General features: G+C 52.9%; 7 protein-coding genes across 7 annotated transcripts; 2 read left to right on the top strand and 5 right to left on the bottom strand.

Moving 5' to 3' along the window:
* Positions 1-1,020: 1,020 nt before the first annotated feature.
* Positions 1,021-2,895, bottom strand: yap1 (putative bZIP transcription factor AP-1/Yap1; the record flags this gene model as incomplete). The annotated part of the gene is made up of 3 exons (XM_025722214.1): positions 1,021-1,171; positions 1,230-2,356; positions 2,419-2,895. 3 exons carry the CDS (start codon positions 2,893-2,895, stop codon positions 1,021-1,023), a joined length of 1,755 nt encoding a protein of 584 aa, XP_025573120.1.
* Positions 2,896-5,008: 2,113 nt separating this feature from the next.
* BO80DRAFT_152047 (uncharacterized protein) lies at positions 5,009-6,195 on the top strand. Its single transcript, XM_025713795.1, has 3 exons — positions 5,009-5,176; positions 5,237-5,972; positions 6,022-6,195. The coding sequence occupies exons 1-3, from the start codon at positions 5,126-5,128 to the stop codon at positions 6,108-6,110; spliced, it is 876 nt and encodes a 291-aa protein (XP_025573119.1). The 5' UTR covers positions 5,009-5,125; the 3' UTR covers positions 6,111-6,195.
* A 1,009-nt stretch (positions 6,196-7,204) lies between these two features.
* Positions 7,205-9,351, bottom strand: BO80DRAFT_411866 (flavin-containing monooxygenase). Its single transcript, XM_025717993.1, has 4 exons — positions 8,279-9,351; positions 7,693-8,226; positions 7,477-7,631; positions 7,205-7,416 (listed from the first exon to the last, which is right to left on the bottom strand). The coding sequence occupies exons 1-4, from the start codon at positions 9,112-9,114 to the stop codon at positions 7,280-7,282; spliced, it is 1,662 nt and encodes a 553-aa protein (XP_025573118.1). The 5' UTR covers positions 9,115-9,351; the 3' UTR covers positions 7,205-7,279.
* Positions 9,352-9,820: 469 nt separating this feature from the next.
* BO80DRAFT_427124 (putative integral membrane protein Pth11-like) lies at positions 9,821-11,185 on the top strand. The gene is made up of 4 exons (XM_025719929.1): positions 9,821-10,024; positions 10,080-10,116; positions 10,176-10,620; positions 10,688-11,185. Exons 1-4 carry the CDS (start codon positions 9,830-9,832, stop codon positions 11,088-11,090), a joined length of 1,080 nt encoding a protein of 359 aa, XP_025573117.1. The 5' UTR covers positions 9,821-9,829; the 3' UTR covers positions 11,091-11,185.
* Positions 11,186-11,328: 143 nt separating this feature from the next.
* On the bottom strand, positions 11,329-13,178 carry BO80DRAFT_457112 (uncharacterized protein; the record flags this gene model as incomplete). The annotated part of the gene is made up of 3 exons (XM_025722213.1): positions 11,329-12,322; positions 12,365-12,559; positions 12,610-13,178. 3 exons carry the CDS (start codon positions 13,176-13,178, stop codon positions 11,329-11,331), a joined length of 1,758 nt encoding a protein of 585 aa, XP_025573116.1.
* A 2,778-nt stretch (positions 13,179-15,956) lies between these two features.
* Positions 15,957-18,439, bottom strand: mirB (MFS siderochrome iron transporter MirB). The gene is made up of 4 exons (XM_025717992.1): positions 17,918-18,439; positions 17,589-17,859; positions 17,194-17,530; positions 15,957-17,144 (listed from the first exon to the last, which is right to left on the bottom strand). The coding sequence occupies exons 1-4, from the start codon at positions 18,166-18,168 to the stop codon at positions 16,213-16,215; spliced, it is 1,791 nt and encodes a 596-aa protein (XP_025573115.1). The 5' UTR covers positions 18,169-18,439; the 3' UTR covers positions 15,957-16,212.
* A 744-nt stretch (positions 18,440-19,183) lies between these two features.
* On the bottom strand, positions 19,184-20,148 carry sidH (enoyl-CoA hydratase/isomerase family protein; the record flags this gene model as incomplete). Its single annotated transcript, XM_025717033.1, has 2 exons — positions 19,184-19,850; positions 19,920-20,148. 2 exons carry the CDS (start codon positions 20,146-20,148, stop codon positions 19,261-19,263), a joined length of 819 nt encoding a protein of 272 aa, XP_025573114.1. The 3' UTR covers positions 19,184-19,260.
* Between the last annotated feature and the right edge of the window lie 118 nt (positions 20,149-20,266).

Genomic DNA, 20,266 nt, shown 5'->3' with positions numbered 1-20,266 from the left:
TCAATATCGATACCCTTGTAATTTCATCTCTGCATCATGTAGCTGGAATCATACTTTTGTTGTTATCTGAGTAATGGTTGTGATGGATTGCAGTGGTTTGCATGGATATATATTCCGGGTGGCTTCAGTTGTACCCGGGCAGAGTCGACCCACATCGGCTACTGGCAGATTATGCGGGAAGACAAGTAACAATTTAGTACTAAATACTAACCTAGCTGGAGAAAGTGCTACTAACCTCTAGTCGATGGCCCTTATTGCTCCCGACAGATAGTACTACATTAAGTCAGCCATATTAGAGTTCCTTAGCCAAAATGTGAGGATTCTACATCCAAATGTCATGATAGTACGGAGCAGAACGGGAGAATAGCAATAGAGTGGAGAGAACGTGAGTATTATTGTTCGGATGTAATTAACTCAACCGGAACATTACGCCCAAAGAGAGAGACATAACCCTTCCGTGTTTTCAAGGGTTGAATAAATAGGTAGATGATGAATATCACTTCCAATCAAATAGCCCGCTCTAGCTACCTAGCTGCAAGTAAGAAGAGCCAGGAAAGTGCGGGTGCGACAGCGGTGCATGTACAAGGGGAACGATAGAAGCACGCAATCAACCAGGTAAACAACAACGGAAGATTTCTCCAATTGTGGTGGTGTACAGTCTGCCAATCCGAGGCTTCCTAGATGGTATTATTTTGAGCAAACCGCGCCTCCTGTTCGCCTGCAGTGGTCTTAAGAGAAAGATAAAGAGAAAAAGAAAGTACAATCATAGCGAAGGAAAGTGTAAGGGGAGGTTATTGTTTTGCTCCAAATGTCTTGAATATCCAATAAGAGATGCGATAAATATCCTGGCGTACTCCAAGGTCTCATCCTTTGCGTTCAATTGAAACCTCCCGGATCCATTTTTCCTTTGGTCGTAACGGGCGTCAACAACAGTGTTGCATTAGAGGTGTGGGTATCTGAAACGCAGAATAATGGCAACCAAAGCAGTGGGCGGGCTGGCAATGCAGTAACCTCGCTCGACTACTTCGCCCGTCCCATAATGTCGTCCACGTCCTGCTGGTTGACGACGACACCGCCTTCTGAGCAGCGGGCCTTCATGCGTAGTTCGGAGCAGAGATGATCGACATCGAGCTCACCGTTGCGGAACTTCTCCATGGATTGCAGACGATCCCTAGAAAACTGTCAGTATCATGTAGGTATTGAGAGGACGGATTAAGCAGGGACCATACCATATCTTAGTACAACTCAGCATCTGAGCCTTGTCTTCCCCAGGAACCACTTCCTCATCTAGCTTGCTGTCGATCTCGGCGATCAGGTCCTTCTTGGGTGCTTGTTGGGTGGCCGCTTCTGTGAGGTTGTGTGAAGGGCTGCCCAGATCGGGTAGCGGGAACGCATCGTCAAAGAAGGTTCCAAAGTCCTGGGACAGGATCGCATCCTGAGGCTCACGCCAGTCCCCGAAGAGCACAGGGTCAAATTGACCTCCGTTCTGTTGAGCGAGCACATCAAGTCCGGACACATCCTCATGGGGGGTATGCTGGCTAGGAGTGTTTGAAGCGCTTTGGCTGTTGTGTCTCACAGCTGGAATGGGGTTATTGATGTTGCCGCAGGCCATGCCAAGTTGCGCGCAGAAGGATTCCTCACCATTAATGGTGGCGTAGGTACAGCTATCATGGGCGCTCTGGTTGTGTGCCTTAACGGCTGGGGAACTGATGGTCGGTTCCGGGGAGGTGCCAATGGATGAGACACACTGGCTCTGGTGGGAGTCAGACGAGGAGGACGGCGAATCAGTGCTGGAAGAATCATGCGTGGAGCCGGACTGGCTAGTGCCGGAGTATATTGACACCTTCGGGGTGTTTCTCAGAGACGCGGGCGTGGATCCCTGCTGTGACGGGGCGTTGGGCATCCTGCCTGCAGCAGTTGACTGAGGGCGGCTCACAACACCAGGAACACGCGACTCATTACGCGGCGCTGCCGATGGTTGCTCTCCCTTGGTATTCTGCTGCGTCTTGGTCAATTGGCCGTTGTTGAAGATGTGAGAGCCCGGCAGATCTCCAAATTTGGGAAAGTCGAACATGAAGTCGTTGTTCTGTAGGCCATACGCCCCCTTGGAATAGGCTCCCGGGATGGCATTCATGGCAGAGACTCCGTTGCCGGTAGTCAGCCAAGAGAGACGCTTGCGATACTCTCGCAATTCGACCTGCAAACGTTCAATCTGGGCGCGTAGCAAGCCGTTCTCCTGATTAGCGTTGTCTGACGCTGCCTGCAGCTCGTCCACCTTGGTCTCCAAATCCTTCAGATGTTTCTCCTTGCGCTCACGGAACGCTCGCTGGGCAGCCCGGTTCTGTGCCTTCCGCTTCTGCATGCTTGTTAGTATCAAAATCCCTCGGCACTTCATCACCACCACCGAGAGATACGTACGGAGGTCGGCTCGGAAGTGAGGGGCTTCCTTCCCGGCTTTTTCGCTGCCTTTTCATCGCTTTCCCTTCGCTTCTTACCCGAGCCTTCATTCTCATCCACGGGCTCATCCATGTCCTTTCTCTTCTCTCCTGGTTCGGGCTCCTCCGACGCCTGCAGGCTCTCCGGAAGATCCCCGATCAGGTTCTCAGAGCCCTGGAAGTCAAAATCGAGCTCGGGGTTGAAGTCCAGGAAAGGACTCTCGTCGTCTCCATATCCCAGGCCACCCGAGTGGGGCTGAGAGGGGTCGAACGCAGGGCTCATGTTATAACTACCTGTGGTACCGGGGGTAGACTCGGGGTCCGTCTTGGCATTTGACGGGTGAGCGTTGTTATGCTGCTTCTGAGGGGGATTGTTGGAGGACAGAGCGGCCAGGAGCAGATCTTGTTGATCTGGGGAAAGGTAAAGACTGTGCTGGTAGAGAGAGTTGTAGTCGGCCATGGTGGTTTACTATGGAATCGGACGAGGCTGTTATCAAAATGACGATGGTAGAAAGCTGAGATGCCGTTATAGCAGAGAGGGGTATGCGGAACTGTTTAATAGGATGATATCAATGCGATTGGCGACTCGATGAGATCCAGGCCGGGCTTCCCGCCCGTTCGTTGTATCGATCGGTGACCCCGGAAAGGGTCGTGGAGGGGTTTCGGCACAACACCGGCAGGAATCTAAGAGGGGACTCGAGATGGTCGATGACGAAAATACCGACAATATCCACGTCGACTGTGACTTGTGATGGTGAATGATGGACCCGAATCTCCTGCTGATGGGACAACGCCGGGAATACGGGCGCTGCGGGAAGGTGGAATTCGGAGGTGAGGTCGAAGGTGGCAAAGCTTGCTGAAGAAGAGGCGCAAGACCGGTGAGACGCACAAGCCGCAGGGAGGTCTGATGAGTCCAAAGATAGGACTAAGGAGAGACAGGCTCAAGGGAAAGGTCGGGTCCCAGGAGAAAGAAGAGGGGCTGAAAGGGTGGAACGATGACGGGAAGTGAGAGAGGAGAGGAGGATGGTGATGATGCAAGAAGGGGAAGTAGGGGATGCAGTAGGGCGACCGAATGCGAAAGGACCCGTCGTTGAGGGCCTAGCCGAATTGAATGATTTGTGGCACCCAACAGGGGGGGAAGGGGGGGGGGAGTTGGTAAGTGAGAGTGGGAGTGCAACAAGTGATGGAGGGGAGGAGAGCGATGGATGGATGGATGGCCGGATGGAATATTCCAAAGCGGAGGGGGGCGATGGATCCGTGACTGGCTCTGATGCTGTCTCAGTGCCGGCCGGCAGAATGTCGCACCGTGATTGGTCATAACACAGCGGGGGAGGCAAAGCAGCCAATCACGAAGGGCCACTGTGCAGAAGGCCACTCGGGACCGAACCTCAGGCAGCAGTGGGGAAACAATGATCCAGTCGAGCTGCTTAGAAATCCAACCGGGCCCTCTTCTTTTTTCTGTTCTCGCCCATTCTCTTCCACGTCGGATGATTGGCGTGACTGATACCACTCGGGACGGCGGGTTCCTAAGATCATTCGGCACTAGATGGTCCCCTCTAAACTAGATAGCTTGCTGCTTGATCTTTCCCTACCAGGGGTCGGTTCCCCTGTCAGTTAGCCAGGCTCACGGCTAGGTGGTATCGTTGCTAGACTTCGAAACTACGACTAGTAGAGTGACTCATAGCGCCACTTCCCCAAATGAGACACGGGTTCTTTGTCTCGCGGGTCTTACCGCCTCCAGCCCCAGATCGAGCTTCCGACTTTCGGGGTCCTCTGCAGAATGCACATGCTGGTGGCTCCGTGCTTTCGGTCACCTCGGATGGATTCAAGTACCGGTTCACGGCCTGACTCTTCCATTGATCTGGGGCTCAACTGAACTGACCGAGAACGGAGAGGAACCGCCAAGGATATCAAGCCGTAAGCCGGGGCGACTCAAATTTGGCCAGAGCTTCTTGTCTCGGTCAAGTGCATCGCCCCCTCCAATCGATCCCTCCCGGGGCAAGCGGTGAGCACGCCAGGATCTGGATCTCCGATGCTAAGGTTTAGCCTCTGGCGGCCAGCAGGCTACAACGGCTGACGACTCCTGACAAATTTGCCTGATCGTCAGCATTCATTTGGACTCGAGAACCCCGTCTCATGGGGGCCGTAGCATGATATCGCTGTACTATGTAGGACGGCCACTTGCCGGATTATTGATCAGTAATCATATTATCGCTTGCCCTCTCGTTCCGGACCCGAATGACGTGAGGATCGACGACAGAGCGGACACCAGTTAAGTGTTGACCCGTTGACCCGTTTAGAGTGGATGCCGGCGATGCCTGTGATCGGAGCTGTTCTAGGCGTCTTTGCTCACTACCAATGTAACCTTGGTGGAGTTGAAACAAGGATTGATACGAAGAACGGAGTCTGGAGTCCCTCCCCCGTCTGCGATCGGGAGGCAGAGAGGATGACGGCATGTGACTTGCGAGGAGGTGTGGCGGTGCGAGCCACGTGATAACCACGAGCCGCAACGGGGCCCCGCCACGCTATCTTATCCCAACTCGACTTCTCTTATCTGCAACCTCAGATTTGCATCAGCCCGACCGGCACACCATCTCGACGGCCATCATCCTGCGCTCCATCCCTGCCCCCTCTCCTGTCTTTTAAATCCGGACTTGATCGCTTTCTTTTGTACTTCCCTCTTACCCACCATGTCAGACGTCGCTGCCCTGGAGACAGAGGTCAAGGAGTTCAAGCTCCAGGTACGCGCTAAAATCCACCGCGCCATCCAGCCATCATCGTCACTAACAGTCCGTCCCTAGCTTGAAACCGTCCAATCGAGTTTGCAGGTAGACCCAGACAACACGGAATTGCAGAGTCTCAAAACTGAGCTGGAAGAACTCATAAACCTCACCGAAACATCCATTGCCGAACTTAAACCGCCCGCGCCACCCGTGTCCAACCATTCAGCCTCCGCGGTCAAGGATAGCAGGGCCAAGGAAAACTACGCGTCGCAGCCAGCATACCGCAAGGCCACGGTCGAACAACCAGACGAGCCGGCAACCCAGTCCTCTTTCTCCGTCAATGAACACGTCCTCGCCCGTTGGGTATCAGGCGACAACTCGTTCTACCCGGCGCGTATCACATCCATTACCGGATCCGCGAGCAATCCCGTGTACCTCGTCTCTTTTAAGTCCTATGGGACGGTGGAAAACCTAACCTCCAAAGACATCAGGCCCATCTCCGGCAGTGACTCGCGTAAACGCAAGGCTGATGCAAGCTCAGGCAATTCTACATCGCAATCACCGGCGCCGCAACCGCCACACTCGAGCGTGATCTCCGCCGCCGCGGATATTAACCCCGCGTTGGCCAACCAGGCGCGTAAGGAGCCGAGCAAGGTGAGCGATGGGCCGGCGCGCCCGGCCAAGGTGCCCCGGAAGGTGAAAGCCACACGGGAGCTGGAGGCGGGCAAGATGAAGTGGAAAGATTTTGCCAGCAAGGGAAAATTGGGCCGGAAGGAGAGTATGTTCCGCACCGGCGATGGCGTCAATGCCCGAGGTGAGTACATCCTTGATCCACCATATTCCACAGACACTGACGGAACTAGTGGGATTTACCGGATCCGGTCAACAGATGCGCAAAGACCCGGGACGCTCGCGACACGTTTACCAGCAGGGCGAAGAGGAAGGCTATTAGCTGGTTCATGAGGATGGGCCTTATACTGTCATTCTTTGTCCCTACCATGTATCACATCGCTAACGGACTGTGGTGTCAGATTTAGTGAAGCGAGCCACTCGTACATTTGGAGTTGATATCCTGACACGTTATCATTGTCATGGATGGGATGCGACCTTCTAGTACTTGTCTACTCGTGGATTATCTGTCTGTAGTATACTGTCCAGAACAGCGGGATGACCTGCTGATCCTGACGGGGACTACCATACGTACCTAGGCATTCGCTTCTAGCATCTTCCTGCAATATAATATACCCATTACCATTGTTGCCAATCCATCTAACCCCACTTGCCATAGATCCGTATATACATAGTGCATCCCCAATATCCCATGCAACAAACCCTTGCACATCTCCCAGCCGACATCACACGCACTATCACGATCGGCAACCGTAATTCTAAAAGACGCAAATAGATACCTCGTAGGTGTCCGGATCCAACCTCGGATATGTATTCCAGGAGATACCCATCCCACGCTGGGCCGAGAATCTAAACTCGCCTGCATGCACCTTCATGAAGGGACTCGGATACAAGGGTGCGCGTACAGGTAAGTGAATGACTATCGTCGATTTTGGCATCAGGTTCAGCTTTCGATTAGAATATTATTGAAATATACAAGATGTAATATATTTAGAGAATGATTAGATAAGAATCGTTGGACTTAATGGCAAAATTAGAAAGAATAAAGATACTACGCACTAGGTAGTGGCCTGCGGTCGCCCACAGCCGAAAGCATCACGAGGCGCTTTGTGAAGCACCTTATAATACGTTTGTGAAAACATATAGTTGAAGGCCTTCTGGAGGGTAAAAGGGTCTCTTGCAAATACTCACTGAGCACCTAAAGCCGCACGACCAGAATCTATGTGAAATTCAGGTTCATACTGTCACAGTACTAGTTCTGAAGTTATACTATATCGCAAGGTTCTGGTACTCCATCCCTCGGAATCTCTCCCCTTGTTCGGTTACTGGTATATATAGAAGAACTAAGAACTAGGAAAAAAGAAAAAAAACCAAAGAGAAAACCGATTAGATGAGTAGGAACAAGACAAGTGAAATGAAATTGAAAAGAATGGCATTAGAAACAAAGGTATCACTAACTCATACACAATTGCCCATCATATCACGGGTAACTTATTTCAAATAAAAGGCCAAATCTCCTCCCTCAGTTCCCTCCCACTCGAGCTCGCCGTTCCCGAGATAGGCGAACGGGTTGGCGGTGTTCTTGTAGCGAATGTCGAAGTCTTCGCCGCGGATCTGGGAGATGGCCTCTGGAGTTTGATACACATCAGCGATGGAAGTTTTAGTGAGAATGGATGGTGGATGCGTACCCTTGAAGTGAAGCACACTACCCGGATACATGGCCGTGACGGCAGTCCCGTTGTTGTACCAGCCGTTGCAGTTGGAGCTCCAAACGGTGTGTTTCAGATTTGCCTGGGCGTGGCAGTTGTAGAGTGCAGTTGCGGAGTCTGTTACCACGATGGAGCTAGTTGGGGTTAGTGGGAGGGATACGAATGTATAATAGGGAAACAGGTCGGGGGACTCACTGGATATCTTCCCGGGCAATCTTTTTCACCCACTGCAGCATGTAATCGGCGCTCCAGCCTAGCATTTGAGGAACGCTGCCGTGGCCAATGGGGCAGTTGGGTCCCGCAAACATAAAGTAATTGGGACTGCCGGGGGCGCACATCGAGAAGTATGCCTGCGGGGTCTTCTTCCAATCGAAGGCGAGCTGGCGACCATTTCGGCCCACCATCTCCCAGCCCGGGACGAAGGAGGTGTCGAAGCCAGTGGCACAGACGATCAGATCAAAGTCCTGCTCGCCTTCGGTGGTTTGGATGCCTGTCTTGGTGATGCGCTCGATGGGGTCAAAGCACCACTCGGCGTTGGGCTCCTGCATGGCCTCCAGGTAGCCGTCGCCGGGGCTGAGACGGCGACATCCGATGTCGGTTTTCGGGACGAGCTTCTCGATCAAGTCGGGGTTCTTGCTGAGACGTTGTCTCATGAGCCCGTCCGTGGCGTTGAAGAGCATCTGGTTTAGGTCGGATCCCTTGCGCATCAACTTGTAGACGGTGTTGACTCTGTTGGAGGATTAGTGGGAGTGCGTGGTGATGATGCAGAATGGAAACTTACGAGCGTTCGATGCGCTTTCTATATTCTAGGAAGCCTTCGGGGTCTTCCCGGAACTTGGATCGTTCTTCATCAGTGTACTCAAAGTTGGTTCCCATGCCATCTTTGGTCACGTCCGGGCACAGATTGACCGACACCCAGGTAGGATGACGGATGTAATTGACGATCTTGGCCGCCTTGGGTTGCAGGGCAGGGATGATCTGGAGCCCTGACGAGCCGTTACCGATAACGGCGATCTTCTTGTCGGTCCAGTCGTAGCTCTTATCCCAGCCGGCTGTGTGGAGGAGTTTGCCCTCAAACTGGTTCAGGCCGTCGATGCGAGGCATTCTCCACCGGTTGAGGATTCCTCCAGCGTTGATGAGAATGTCGGCTTCATCGTGGACGATGGTGTCGTTTTGCTGCAGCTCCAGTGCCCATTTGCCCTGTTCCTCGTTCCAGATGGACTTGACGAGGCGGGTGTTGAAGACGATCCGCTCTTTCAAGCCGTACTTCTCGACCGTGTCGTTGAAGTACTGCTGAATCTCGGCGCCACCGACGTAGCATTTCGACCAAGACGGATTGGGCTCAAAGGGGAAGATGTAACTATGAGCGGGCACGTCGCAGCCCACACCGGGGTAGACATTCTCGAACCAGGTGCCCCCGACGTCGCTGTTCTTCTCGTAGAGGGTGAAGTCCACGAAGTCGAGGGGCTGCTCGTACTTGAGCTTGTGAGCGAGGATCAGGCCCGAATAGCCCGCCCCGATGCAAACCACTCGAAGCTTCCGAGGAGTGAAAGCGAATCGACTGGGGTCCACCTGGTATTCGGTAGATTCAACGGGGACAGACTCTCTGGAGGGCATCGTGATGGCTAATTAGGAGAATCCTTGGGGTTGGAATAATGCAAGGAAATGCAGGGCGTGCAGTAGAAAGGGGGGCAGGCTCAAAAACTTGCAGGTCGCAAGGCTGTAGACAGGGGTGTTCCTGGTAGTTATATGAATTAAGGAGCACCACCTCGGCTCCGACGTGATCCTAGGAGATTAGGACCAGAAACTAATTAACTGGCTTGATTTAGTGCCTCGCGTCGAGAAACCCCCTTCCCCCCCCCGGCAAGATTGGTCTGACAGTGTCAGAACACGCTGTTCAGAGTGCAAATCACTGGCATCCATTTCGACTGCGGCCAATATCAGGAGACGTCACTGCTTTCTGCCGACAAAATGCCTGCTTTGTGTAGTTATCCCGTTTTTCTTTTGGATGATGGAGGAAGCAAGTCGTGTCGTCCAAGCTTTGCGATGGGGCCTCGGGGAGGAAACGGGAGGGATCCGGCTCCTGTCAGGCTGGCAACCGGCTGGCCCGTGTCAGGGCGGGTTAGGGCGTGTTAGGGCCCCGCTAGCCCCGGACTACTGCCTCACTACTAACCCAATTCTACCACTGCCAGCCTCTAGCTGATGTGCCTACCAACTAGAGTAGGGACAACCCCTGCTACTCGATAAATGAACGGTAGAACAAGGCTGACACAATAAAAGGAGGCTTCCCCTCGCCCTGGCATGTCTCCTTTACCGGCCGTTGGCGCCAGACATGTCCAGCAGTAGCATCTTCGGCGACCCCCCTCCCGGGACAGACCTGACGGCAAGCCGGCGCGCAGCAAACAATGCGGCGGTCATCGTGACCTATCTTTTGGCGGCAGGAGCCATTGCCCTTCGATATGTTGCCCGAGCCCGGGTGCAACAGGCTGAGATTGCGGTCGACGATTGGATGATCCTAGCTGCTCTGGTATGTTCCAATTCGATGCAGCATACCGGTGGTGATGCTGATTAACCTTGAACAGTTGTCCGTGACGGCCAATTTTATGTCCACCCTTGTCGGTATGTTCGCCAAACGACACCTATGCATAAGAGCATCCTGACGGGCCGATCTATCCTAGGAGGGTACTATGGCCTCGGAAAGCATGTGTGGAGTGTTCCCCTGCCCGATGTGGTCAAAGTGATCCAGATTTTGTTCGCCTATGTCCTCATATACGTCGTCACTGTGCCATTGATCAAATTGTCGGTCCTCCTTTTCTACCGTCGCGTTTTTGGGATGAACCGAGCCATGTGGTTCTGTGTGGCGTTGACCATGGGCTACTGGATCTCCTGCACCGTGGCGTTTCTGGTTTGCTGCCGGCCGGTCTCTTATTATTGGACACAGTACACTGATCCCAGTGGAGGGAGATGTGTCTTCGATCTCTACCCATTTTATATTGGTAATGCGGCTGCGAATGTAACCACCGATGTAATCATTCTGCTGGTTCCCATGCCCCTCATTTGGAAGCTTCATATGAGGACCACCCAGAAAGTCCTTGTCTGTAGCATCTTTATGCTTGGCGGATTGTAGGTTGTCCCTCGTGCTGTCAGTGTGTTTCTTCTGGTCTTCAACTGATCATCTTTCGCTCTACAGCGTCTGCGTGGCCAGTATCATCCGCATCTATTACATGACCTTTCTTAGCAACTCTCTGGATATCACTTGGATTATGGGGAATGTCTTCATCTGGTCCAGCGTAGAGCCCTGTATCGGGATTGTCTGCGCCTGTCTGCCTACCCTGCAGCCACTCCTACGGCACTCGATCCAGCGCATTTTCGGTTCCCGCGCGGGACGTTATTGGGGAAGTTCTGAGAATAAGCAGTTCAGCCGGAATGGGAGGATAGTGAGGAGGCCTAGAGACTGGGATGAGTCTCTGCTTGCCACGCAGACGGTTCTCGTTGAGATGGATGGAAAGCGGGGAGAGGATGAGAATGAAGACGGCAAGATCGTGATCGAGACCGAGTTTCGGATGGCCGAAGAAAGCAAGCCGGGGGTGTAGGACGTATCACGTGCAGCGAATCCATCTTATTCTTTTTCCTCAATGTTTTACTGCCTCCCATTCATTCTTTTCTTCTTTGGCATCCAATCTGCAAGGGTATCTCAACACGTCCAGTTCAAGAGCTAGCATGTGATGTTGGCTTACGAGGCATGAGCACCAGAATTCAAGGGACTGGTCTGCCCTGGATCAATGAAAGTTAAACTGTATGCTGATTGCTCTAGGTGTTCGTATAGTCATTCTATTCCAGGATCGAGATGCCTGTGAAACATGCCTCTTCCCGCGTCACTAATGTCTTCTTCCCCTCAGCCACCAGGTACACCGACCCCCCTAGGTCGGTCACATAGACGCCCTGCTGCGTTACCTTCAATCCAACCGGCTCATGAAATTGCCTCGCCAAGATTTCCATCTTGCCTGGCAACGCTTCTTTGTCCACTTGGCCGCTTAAGTCGATCCGATAGAGGGAACAGCCCATCGGATGCTCCCCTCGGTCCGTCCAGTACAGCATCTTTGTCGTACCATCGAAATCCAGATCAATCGGCTCTGGAAGCCCTTCTAACAGACACTCCACATCGTTTCTGCTCTTTGCTGTCTGCCCAGCCGGGATATCAATCCCAGCCCGAAAGATCCGCCCTTTTCCGGATTTACTCGGCCCCTTCTGCGTCCAATACACAAAGCCATTGACCCGGTCGAGAGTGACACCCACGCACCACCGCATCGGATCCTTCTTTTCGGAGGGGACACTCAAGGACCCGGTTTGGATGAGAACCTGATGGTCGGTTCCGTCAAAGTTGCATCGGTGCACCCCCATCCCCTCGCGAACGCAGAAGTACAGTTTATGATCCACATCGTCGACGATAAGCTGCTTTGGGGTGTATAGCATCCCCGTGTTCACAATTGTCTGTAAATCACTCCCATCCAGCTTGGCGGATTGTACCGATCCATCCGCGGTAGACCTGTCGGATCCCATACTCGTCCAGAACATCCGCCCGCACGAGGGAGAGACATCAATTCCATCGGGTAGCGATAGCCCACTGACGAGGGTAGTTAGCCTTCCATTATGCGGAGAGACTGCAAGCACCCGTCCTGCTGTGGGAATGCAATGAAGCTCATTATTGGCCCCGAGTCCAACGTCCAGCACGTATAGCTGCGTGGCTGCGCCTTCAGGCTCTGGAGGATACAACCCCCCCAACTCAGACCCTGCACCCAGTCGTCCCTTATTGATATATTCTCCCCTCAACCAGTCCACCGTCATGCGTCCATCTAGGCCCCTCTACTGGACGTAGTTGTCTTCGATGAGCGCCACAGTATCCAACCCAATACTATCCATGAGGCGACAGGGTGGGGCGCTAGCGGCACCCTGAACTGTGTATCTCCAGAGGATATCGATCTCCTGGGGGGTGCTGACCCCTTCCGCGAGGATAAACAGAATTTCTCTTTTGATGGAAGCCCACACGCGGTTAGAGATCAGACTGTAGTTGTCGTCAATATCCATGTCTCGGGAGTATCGCGAGAAACTCACCCAGTGCTCTCCTTCCTAGCAACAAACGGACACATCCCACAATTTTTCAATACCTCCACTAAGCCATCGATTATACCGTCTTCCGTACTACCGCAAGTCATCAACTCCACTGGAAGGATAACCGGTGGCATGGTAAAATGCATATTTAACACTCTCTTCTTCTTTTCCTCACTGAGGCCAGAGACTATCAGCCTCGACTTGAATGAGCTGGAATTCGTCGCGAGAATACAATCGTCAGGGACCAATTGGGCGACGTCCTCGAAGGTTTTGACCTTGAGATCGAGTATCTCCGGAACCGCCTCAATCACCAGCCATGCGTTGTCAACTGCCGTCGCGAGATCTGTGAAGAGGGACAACGGGCCGCTCTTGGGATGCGGCGTGGGTGTCAACGCAGTGAACGTCTCTCTTGACGAATCAATATAGGCCTTCGCTTCGGAAAGGGCATCCTGGCTGGGATCGCAGAGGTGCACCTTGTGCGAGCCAGAAAGGAACACCGAGGCAATGCGACGACCGAGAACACTCGCACCGAGAACAACGACTGGCCCTGGGGGTTGTGAGCGTTGGGACATGGTGTGTACGTTGCGGAATATCGATGGCCTGGATGGGGGACACGAGCACTTGCCCGAATAAATATGCGATCGATCTCTTCCACGAGGATGATTGACATCTCAACCATGGTACGCGAACGCTTGTATACTTTATCGTTGCCCTGGATAACTGGATCCGGCTTGCCGAGAACCGGTTTTGACCCGGACAGACTCCCGAATTTGTCCTGAAGCCCCAAAGAACTCAGAGAAGTGAGGAATAGCGTTGGTATTCCGGCTCTTGGGGTGTAGATCAGATGTCTGTTTCCCTGTCATTAGCTGCAACAGACTGGTAGAGGTGGAGTCGAGATGTCATCATGATGAAGTTCTTCGCCATTTGGTGTCGATCGTTAACTCAATTGAAGTCTTTCGGGTTTCAGCCTTCGCAGGCTATGCCTGCACCATTAGATGAGTGATATACCAGGAGTTAGAGGCATCGTTGATGGGATGGTGAGCTGCCTTTGCCCCTTACCTGTATGTGGTTGATCCTTTATGTTGTACACTGACCATCCTGTTTATGTTGATGTTAGTGCGCGCATTTGCCTTGATCAGCCGGAGAGAAGTCAGCGAAGGCAAATCAGAAGTGATGTCGAGTAACTGAGAGTCAATTCCATGACATGTGGTACGTCGTGCTTTGACTTATCCCCCCTCGGTTCTTGGTTCTTGGTGCCTATCTCTTTATGTCTGTGCTATGATTGGAGTGCTTTTGTTATCGTATTCAGAATGGGCTGGTTCACTATAAAGTTAGGAAAATGTCTCTGTACCCATTCACTGTGGTATCCCTCTGCTCTCGCTAGCGGCAGACAACCTTTTTTTGATTTCCATCTTCCTACCTGATATTTACTTCTCTAAGAGCTCTTTGCCCATTGTGAGTAAACCCTCCCTTAGTAACTGAAGAAATAGATGGCGTGGCAGGTGCTTTCCATCCAACATGTGACGACTGATGTTATGCATATTAGAAGGAATCAGAGTACATCATTCTGGACAGGAAGGTTTCCCAAGAGAGGTACGATACTGCTTGATGAACCACTGTGTTGCCTCTACTTCTAGCCCGCATGGGTTCACCCTGTTGGTACTGGGGCCCGTTAGATTGAGCTACTTACCACTATTCTGTGAGTTCTTACGTGCGGGCCCCGGTTGGGCTATCCCGAAACCAGATGTCTGCCGGCCTCAAAACCACTAGGTTTCATAGGGAAAGTCTCATAACGGTCGGGCTTGATGCTCCCAGACTCTGCTGTTCCATCTCTAATATGGCACCTGCACGACATGATCTTAGGATCCCATTGAGCTGGGATATGGTCCATCTTCATCATCCAACACGACAATCGGACTAACAAGGGGTAGACTTCACAGAGCACAACAAGTAAGTCTAAGTACTGGAAATGAGAGAAACAAGAGCATCATGTGAGCAACATCAGTTGCTGACAGTCAATGGTGCCATGTTCAAGCAGGTTTAAAGACAATGCACTACACTGGATTGCGTGGTTGCCACCAGCGCCCTCGCCACAGATCACATTCACGGATAGAATGTGACAGGAAAGTTCTGAGACCAGCACGGAGTTCTTCCCCTTCCGGACCTCAGAAAGCCCGGCTAGGGATACCCTTTCAACCGAGTGGTCTTATACTCGAGCTAATCTGCAGCAGATGCATCCGCCAATAGTCAACACATCACAAGCGAAAAGCACAACTGTTGATGTCTGCATCCAGGAGCCTTGACGATTCCAGAACACCGAAGGATCTCGAATCAAAGCTACTACCCCTCTAAGGCACTTTAAATAAAGACTATGCTTCCGGACCCCTTGATCGAAGCCACATCTCGACAAAATCAAAAATAAACATACAACCCGATGACCCAAGAGACTAGGACCTGCCCGTCTCCATCTCGGATGATGTCCCTTCTCGGAACTGGGCCTAGTATTCGATAATCAATACTCCATACTCCGTAGTGGAACATCAATACGATGTGGATCGTTACGTGGACAAAACCTACCCTGTCTTGAATCTCACAGCGTACAATAGTCTTGACTAGATGGGGCGTATTGTAATGAAGTGGATTCAGCCTTAACCTGGTTGGGCTGGCAGAGACAGTCACTTCCCCTCCCCCTTTTTCTTCCTTGGAGGAGCTAACAGGGATGTGAGGCGAGCTGCATGCTTGCTCTGACTAGTGACTAAGAGTTTGACAAAGAATTGGCCGGTTTCGCCCGCTGGGGATAGATAGTTCGATATTAACGTCAGACATTAGAGGATAGGAGTGTACGGGCAACCCTGCACCTTTCTTTGGGCATTTGATTATACCCCATTCTGCTTTTTCACCGGTTATAAATTCCTCGTCGATCATGAAGTCCCAAAGCACGCATGCCATTTAGATCCCCCGATCAGCTAGAATACCATCCATCCATCCATCCATCCATCCATCCATCCATCCATCCCTTGTTCTCTTCCGTAGCAATAATTTCATGAAATATCCATTTCCATCCTGGACAGCGATAGACTAATAAATCCCTGCGTATTCTGAGAACCGTTTAATATTCCCAAGGTCGTATGCTCTCCATATCTATCATCTCCGTGGGTAGCCCTACCCCTTCAATTCAGAACAAATTCCATCTATCCATGAGACAAAACATGGTAACTCTCCTCATCCTATCCCATCTCCAATGATTGAGCAGATGAATCTTTCGAACGTAATAGCTGTAGTAACCGGGAGTAAACGTCATACGTATATCATTCAGAGTTAAATAGAACAAGAGAGAATCGTATGTATAACTCATTAATTATGTCGATGAACTTTTATTATACATGCAGTCATAGGGATATATCAATCAATCGATCAAGCAGAGAACAGAGGGTATGGGCATGTACTAAATCTAGTACATGTGGGTATGATGGGTATGAGCGGTAAAAGCAAAAGGGGGGGATGCATGGGTGAATGAGTGATTGGGGCATCTCCAACACTACATAACCACCGTCTTCGAGTGAAAGGTCGGAGTTCAATTGTATGAATGTAAGTACACGCACACGATTAAAAAACCATACCCTTAACCTGGGCGACCTTGGCAACATTAATATTCTTAATCATCACGATCCAGATAAAGGAAAGGACCATGAGGCCGGTACCCACGGCCAACATGCGAGTCTGGGCGTAGCCGTAGGCCTTCTGGATAGCCACGCGGGTAGCACTCCCGACGGGGTAACTGAGCTGGGTGTCCAGATCCTCGTAGATATCGTAGAGGTTGGACATGGCGGATTCCGGGAGGTAGCGGATGAGGGCCTTTTCAAAGGTATTATCCCAGATAGCGCCGGAGATGGTAGCGCCCATGGCGTCACCGATGGTACCGACGACGTTGAGGAGGGCGAGGGCGGCAGCGACGTGTTGGTGATCGACGGCGGCGAGGATAGCGAGTTGTTCGATGATGATGAAGATGCTGCCACCGATGGAGATGAAGATCTGACACATGACGAGGTAGCCGACGTTTTGGTTAGGGCGACGGAAGTAGATCATGAGGCCTTGGGCGAAGATGTAGAGGGGGACGGAGATGTAGAGGAGCCACTTGAAGCGGCCGGTTTTGCTGATCAGCCAGCCGACGAAGAGGAGGAGGACGCCGGAGACGACGTCGAAGGTGTCGCTGACGTAGCCGGCTTCGGCGACGCTGAGGTCGTTGACGACCTGGAGGAAGGAGGTGAAGTAGTTGTCCCAGCAGTAGTAGGAGAGTTGGTAGGTGGCGTCGAGGAGACAGGCGCCGATGACGGTGCGGTTGAAGAGGAAGCCGAATTTGAACAAGGGGACGGGCGCGATGTACCATTCGTAGAGACAGAAGATGACGAGCATGACGACGCCGACGACGATCATGGCGATGATGTAGCCCGAGGCCCAGCCGTGAGGGGCGTAGGAGGAGATGTCGAAGGGGAGGAAGAAGACGCAGAGACCGATGGAGAAGAGGAGGACACCGACGACTGGAGAGGTTAGATGAGGAATGAGCCGGGAGAAGTGGGAGGGGCATACTGTCAAACTCGATAAAGTAGAACCAGATAATCTGCCACCAGGTCTTGTCGCTGCGGTTGGGGACGACCAGACCCTGCTGCTGGGCGCGGCGGAGGTTGTACTTGAGAATGAAGTACAGAGGGAGGGCCACGACGGGGAAGATGATGGCAAAGGCGCCAAAACCCCAGCGCCAGCTGAGGTGGAAATCATCGGAGGCCTTGGGGCCCGCAAAGGCTGTGATGATGTAGGGGGACGAGGTGAAGGCGTAGGCCAGACCTCGGTTTTTGAGCTTAGAGGCATCCGCGGTGATGACATCGACACAGTAGGTCATGCCACTGAAACCGATGGTGTAGAAGACCTGATGAAAACGTCGGTTAGATGGGCTGAGATATGATCAGGGATTGGAGTTGGCTTACATAGGCAGCGCAGAAGGTGGGCAGGTTGTGGCAAGTAGCCATCAGAATCAGACCCAGCGTCGCAAAGACCGTCATGGTCAGGAAACCCTCGGCACGACCAGTCACGTCCATGACCTTGGCCAGAGGAATGAACACGGCCGCCGACATACAGTCGGCGACCACGTAAATGACGTTCAGCAGCGAGTGAGATTCCCAGGAACTGGTCACGTAGGGAAGGAGGTTGTAGAGAAGCGAGGACTGGAACGCATTGACAAAGTACAGCAGCCAGATGCTGATGGAGATCGATCATTAGCGGGGGAAAAAAAAATGGGACGATCGGCGGAACCTACTTCAGGAAGACGGCGATGAGGGATGCCTTGGTCCAGGACTTGGTGATGGCCTCGACATCCGACACACCGACTTGCAGGTGTTCCGACGACGTCTCATCGGACAGGGCCTCCTCGGACTCGGGGTTGCGGGCAGCCTCGTCAACGATAGGATCGCGTTTCTCGTTAACATTCTCCGAGACCACATTGTTGCTGGTCTCTTCATGGGTGGGGGTACGGCCAAAGGCCTCACGGAACTTGTCGAGCACGGCCATGGTTGGTGAACCGACCGAAAAGGCAAGAGGATGATCGAAGACAAGAGAGCCAAGGAGGACAAGAAAGACAAAGAGGAGCAAGGGAGGTCTTGGCCCTTATACCCAAGAAATCGAACCACTGCAGCTAGCGGTGACAGGCCCACGCACTGATTGATAACCCCGAAGTCGGCTACAGCGGCGACATCTCCCACAGACTCGTGCGACTGGAGTTCAACACTACTGGAGCCGGTCGAATCTAATCAGATGATGTCGTCCGATCGAGCCAATCGGGGCTCCGCTTCGGAGAAAAATGCCCTCTCAGGTCTACGTAACTGCTTTGGCGCTGCTGCAGAGATTGTTAGCGCCAACATGGGGTTGGGCCATGCGATGGCACACCGTCGGGAGACTTGCTCTGTGTGTGTGTGTGTGCCAGCGGCCACGATGACTTGCGATGGGATCATGGAAATCTGAGATCCCCACTTGTGCGAGCAAGCTGGCCTTGGAGGGTGTTCCGATCCACTCAAGGCACCAGCAATCTCTGCATTCCTTAGCCGGCGAGCTCCAGTGGGTGAAGCTGAGTCGTCTGATGGCGCTTGGATCGGGCCAGTCTCCCAATACGGTATGGAACAGACCCTCAGGATACCTCGTCCGGACGGTATCATACTGTCTGGCGTATGGTCACGGCAGCACCCAAAACTGGTTAGGTACGGGCCCCACCACAAAATCACACAATGCAATTTCCCCTGGCGGCATTCACGGAAAAAAAACCGCGAAACCGTGGGTGACGGCGACTAGTCCGTGATGGAATCTAATCTGATCCATGATAAGATGCCATTTGGCCTCAGCGGGGTGACACGCGACTCCCTCATTTGCGGGTGGACCTGCGATGGGGATTATTATTACTTGATTCCATGGCTCGCGGTGCTGGATTAGGCTGCCCAGAATGCAGTGCCAGCAATGAAACCTGGGATTCGTCTCGAGCGGAGGAGCATAGATGAAAAATCTGCAGCAAGTGGGTTCCACTTCCGCCGGATTACGAGCAAGTACGGAGTAGCAGCGACATTCACCCGCAAGGCAGGCTGCTATCTGATTGCGGAGTACGGAGGATCCCATTCACAGCTTCGAGTTGGTCCAGTGTGGCGCCCTTTTTTCGACAAACGCCCGAATGCCCTCGGCAAAATTCGTGCCCTCCACCAGGCGCGGATACGACTGTTCCGCCAGCGTCGACACCGCATCCTCCACACTGCCCGCTTCCCAGCTCAACCGGACACCTTCGCGACCAACAATCAGCGCATCCGGACTGTTGCCACACATGGTGGCTGCGATTTGGACGGCGGCCTGCGCAACGTCCTCGCCCGCATCCACCAGCCGAGTGATCAGACCCCATTCGTAGAGGGTCTTAGCGTCCACGTCCCGCCCGGTCAGCGTCAGGTCCATAGTGCGTTGCAGTCCCAGCGTCCGGGTCAACCGCGGCAGACATCCGGCCACGGGCACAATGCCTCGCTTGACTTCCGGCAACGCAAAGATGGCCGCCGTCGACGCAATCACCATATCACAGTTTGCCACCATCTCAAACCCTCCTCCCATGCAGATGCCGTTGACGGCCGCGATAATCGGTTTTTTGCCGCTCCGTCGGGGCAGCCCGGCCAGGCCGGGCGGGGACATGTCGTTGACGACGCCGGCTTCGTTCATGCCATTCCACTCTGTGACCGTCAGTCAAGGACAGTGGGAAAATTTTTAAAGTAGCCAGAAGACAGAGATAGACAGCGTACCTTGTAGATCCGCTCCGGTGCAGAAAGCTCTCCCCGCACCCGTGATGATGCCTACCCACAAGCTCTCATCCTGGTCAAACAGCTCCCAGACCTTTTGAATCTCCCGACTGGTAGGCAGATCGATGCAATTGAGTTTCTCCGGTCGGTTCAACGTCACTTGAACCACTCGCTCGTGGGGAAACGAGACCTGGAAATGCGGGTGGTGTAGGGATTGCGATCGGAGCGACATGGTGCAGTCTGCAGATGATTGATAGGCTTATCTGATCGCGGGCGCAGCGGACCAGCTGGGCCGACTTTATACAAGGCCATGCGATATCGGTGGGCCCGATACCGTGCCAGAGGGTCGT

This window comes from Aspergillus ibericus (assembly GCF_003184845.1).
Source record: "Aspergillus ibericus CBS 121593 unplaced genomic scaffold BO80scaffold_33, whole genome shotgun sequence".
Taxonomy (NCBI): Eukaryota; Fungi; Ascomycota; class Eurotiomycetes; order Eurotiales; family Aspergillaceae; genus Aspergillus; species Aspergillus ibericus.
The sequence above is the reverse complement of the archived record's forward strand: the minus strand, read 5'-3'. Positions and strand labels throughout refer to the sequence as shown.

What these genes read in the sequence shown, in the direction of transcription:
- mirB (XM_025717992.1), bottom strand. Translation starts at nt 18,168, where the DNA reads ATGGCCGTGCTCGACAAGTTCCGTGAGGCCTTTGGCCGTACCCCCACC. An exon ending in CCACCTTCTGCGCTGCCTAT is followed by an intron (nt 17,531 to 17,588) that starts GTAAGCCAACTC and finishes CGTTTTCATCAG; the next exon opens with GTCTTCTACACCATCGGTTT. An exon ending in CTACTTTATCGAGTTTGACA is followed by an intron (nt 17,145 to 17,193) that starts GTATGCCCCTCC and finishes TAACCTCTCCAG; the next exon opens with TCGTCGGTGTCCTCCTCTTC.
- BO80DRAFT_152047 (XM_025713795.1), top strand. Translation starts at nt 5,126, where the DNA reads ATGTCAGACGTCGCTGCCCTGGAGACAGAGGTCAAGGAGTTCAAGCTC. An exon ending in TCAAGGAGTTCAAGCTCCAG is followed by an intron (nt 5,177 to 5,236) that starts GTACGCGCTAAA and finishes GTCCGTCCCTAG; the next exon opens with CTTGAAACCGTCCAATCGAG. An exon ending in CGATGGCGTCAATGCCCGAG is followed by an intron (nt 5,973 to 6,021) that starts GTGAGTACATCC and finishes TGACGGAACTAG; the next exon opens with TGGGATTTACCGGATCCGGT.
- BO80DRAFT_427124 (XM_025719929.1), top strand. Translation starts at nt 9,830, where the DNA reads ATGTCCAGCAGTAGCATCTTCGGCGACCCCCCTCCCGGGACAGACCTG. An exon ending in GGATGATCCTAGCTGCTCTG is followed by an intron (nt 10,025 to 10,079) that starts GTATGTTCCAAT and finishes AACCTTGAACAG; the next exon opens with TTGTCCGTGACGGCCAATTT. An exon ending in ATCTTTATGCTTGGCGGATT is followed by an intron (nt 10,621 to 10,687) that starts GTAGGTTGTCCC and finishes TTCGCTCTACAG; the next exon opens with CGTCTGCGTGGCCAGTATCA.
- BO80DRAFT_411866 (XM_025717993.1), bottom strand. Translation starts at nt 9,114, where the DNA reads ATGCCCTCCAGAGAGTCTGTCCCCGTTGAATCTACCGAATACCAGGTG. An exon ending in AGAAAGCGCATCGAACGCTC is followed by an intron (nt 8,227 to 8,278) that starts GTAAGTTTCCAT and finishes ATCCTCCAACAG; the next exon opens with AGTCAACACCGTCTACAAGT. An exon ending in ATTGCCCGGGAAGATATCCA is followed by an intron (nt 7,632 to 7,692) that starts GTGAGTCCCCCG and finishes AACCCCAACTAG; the next exon opens with CTCCATCGTGGTAACAGACT.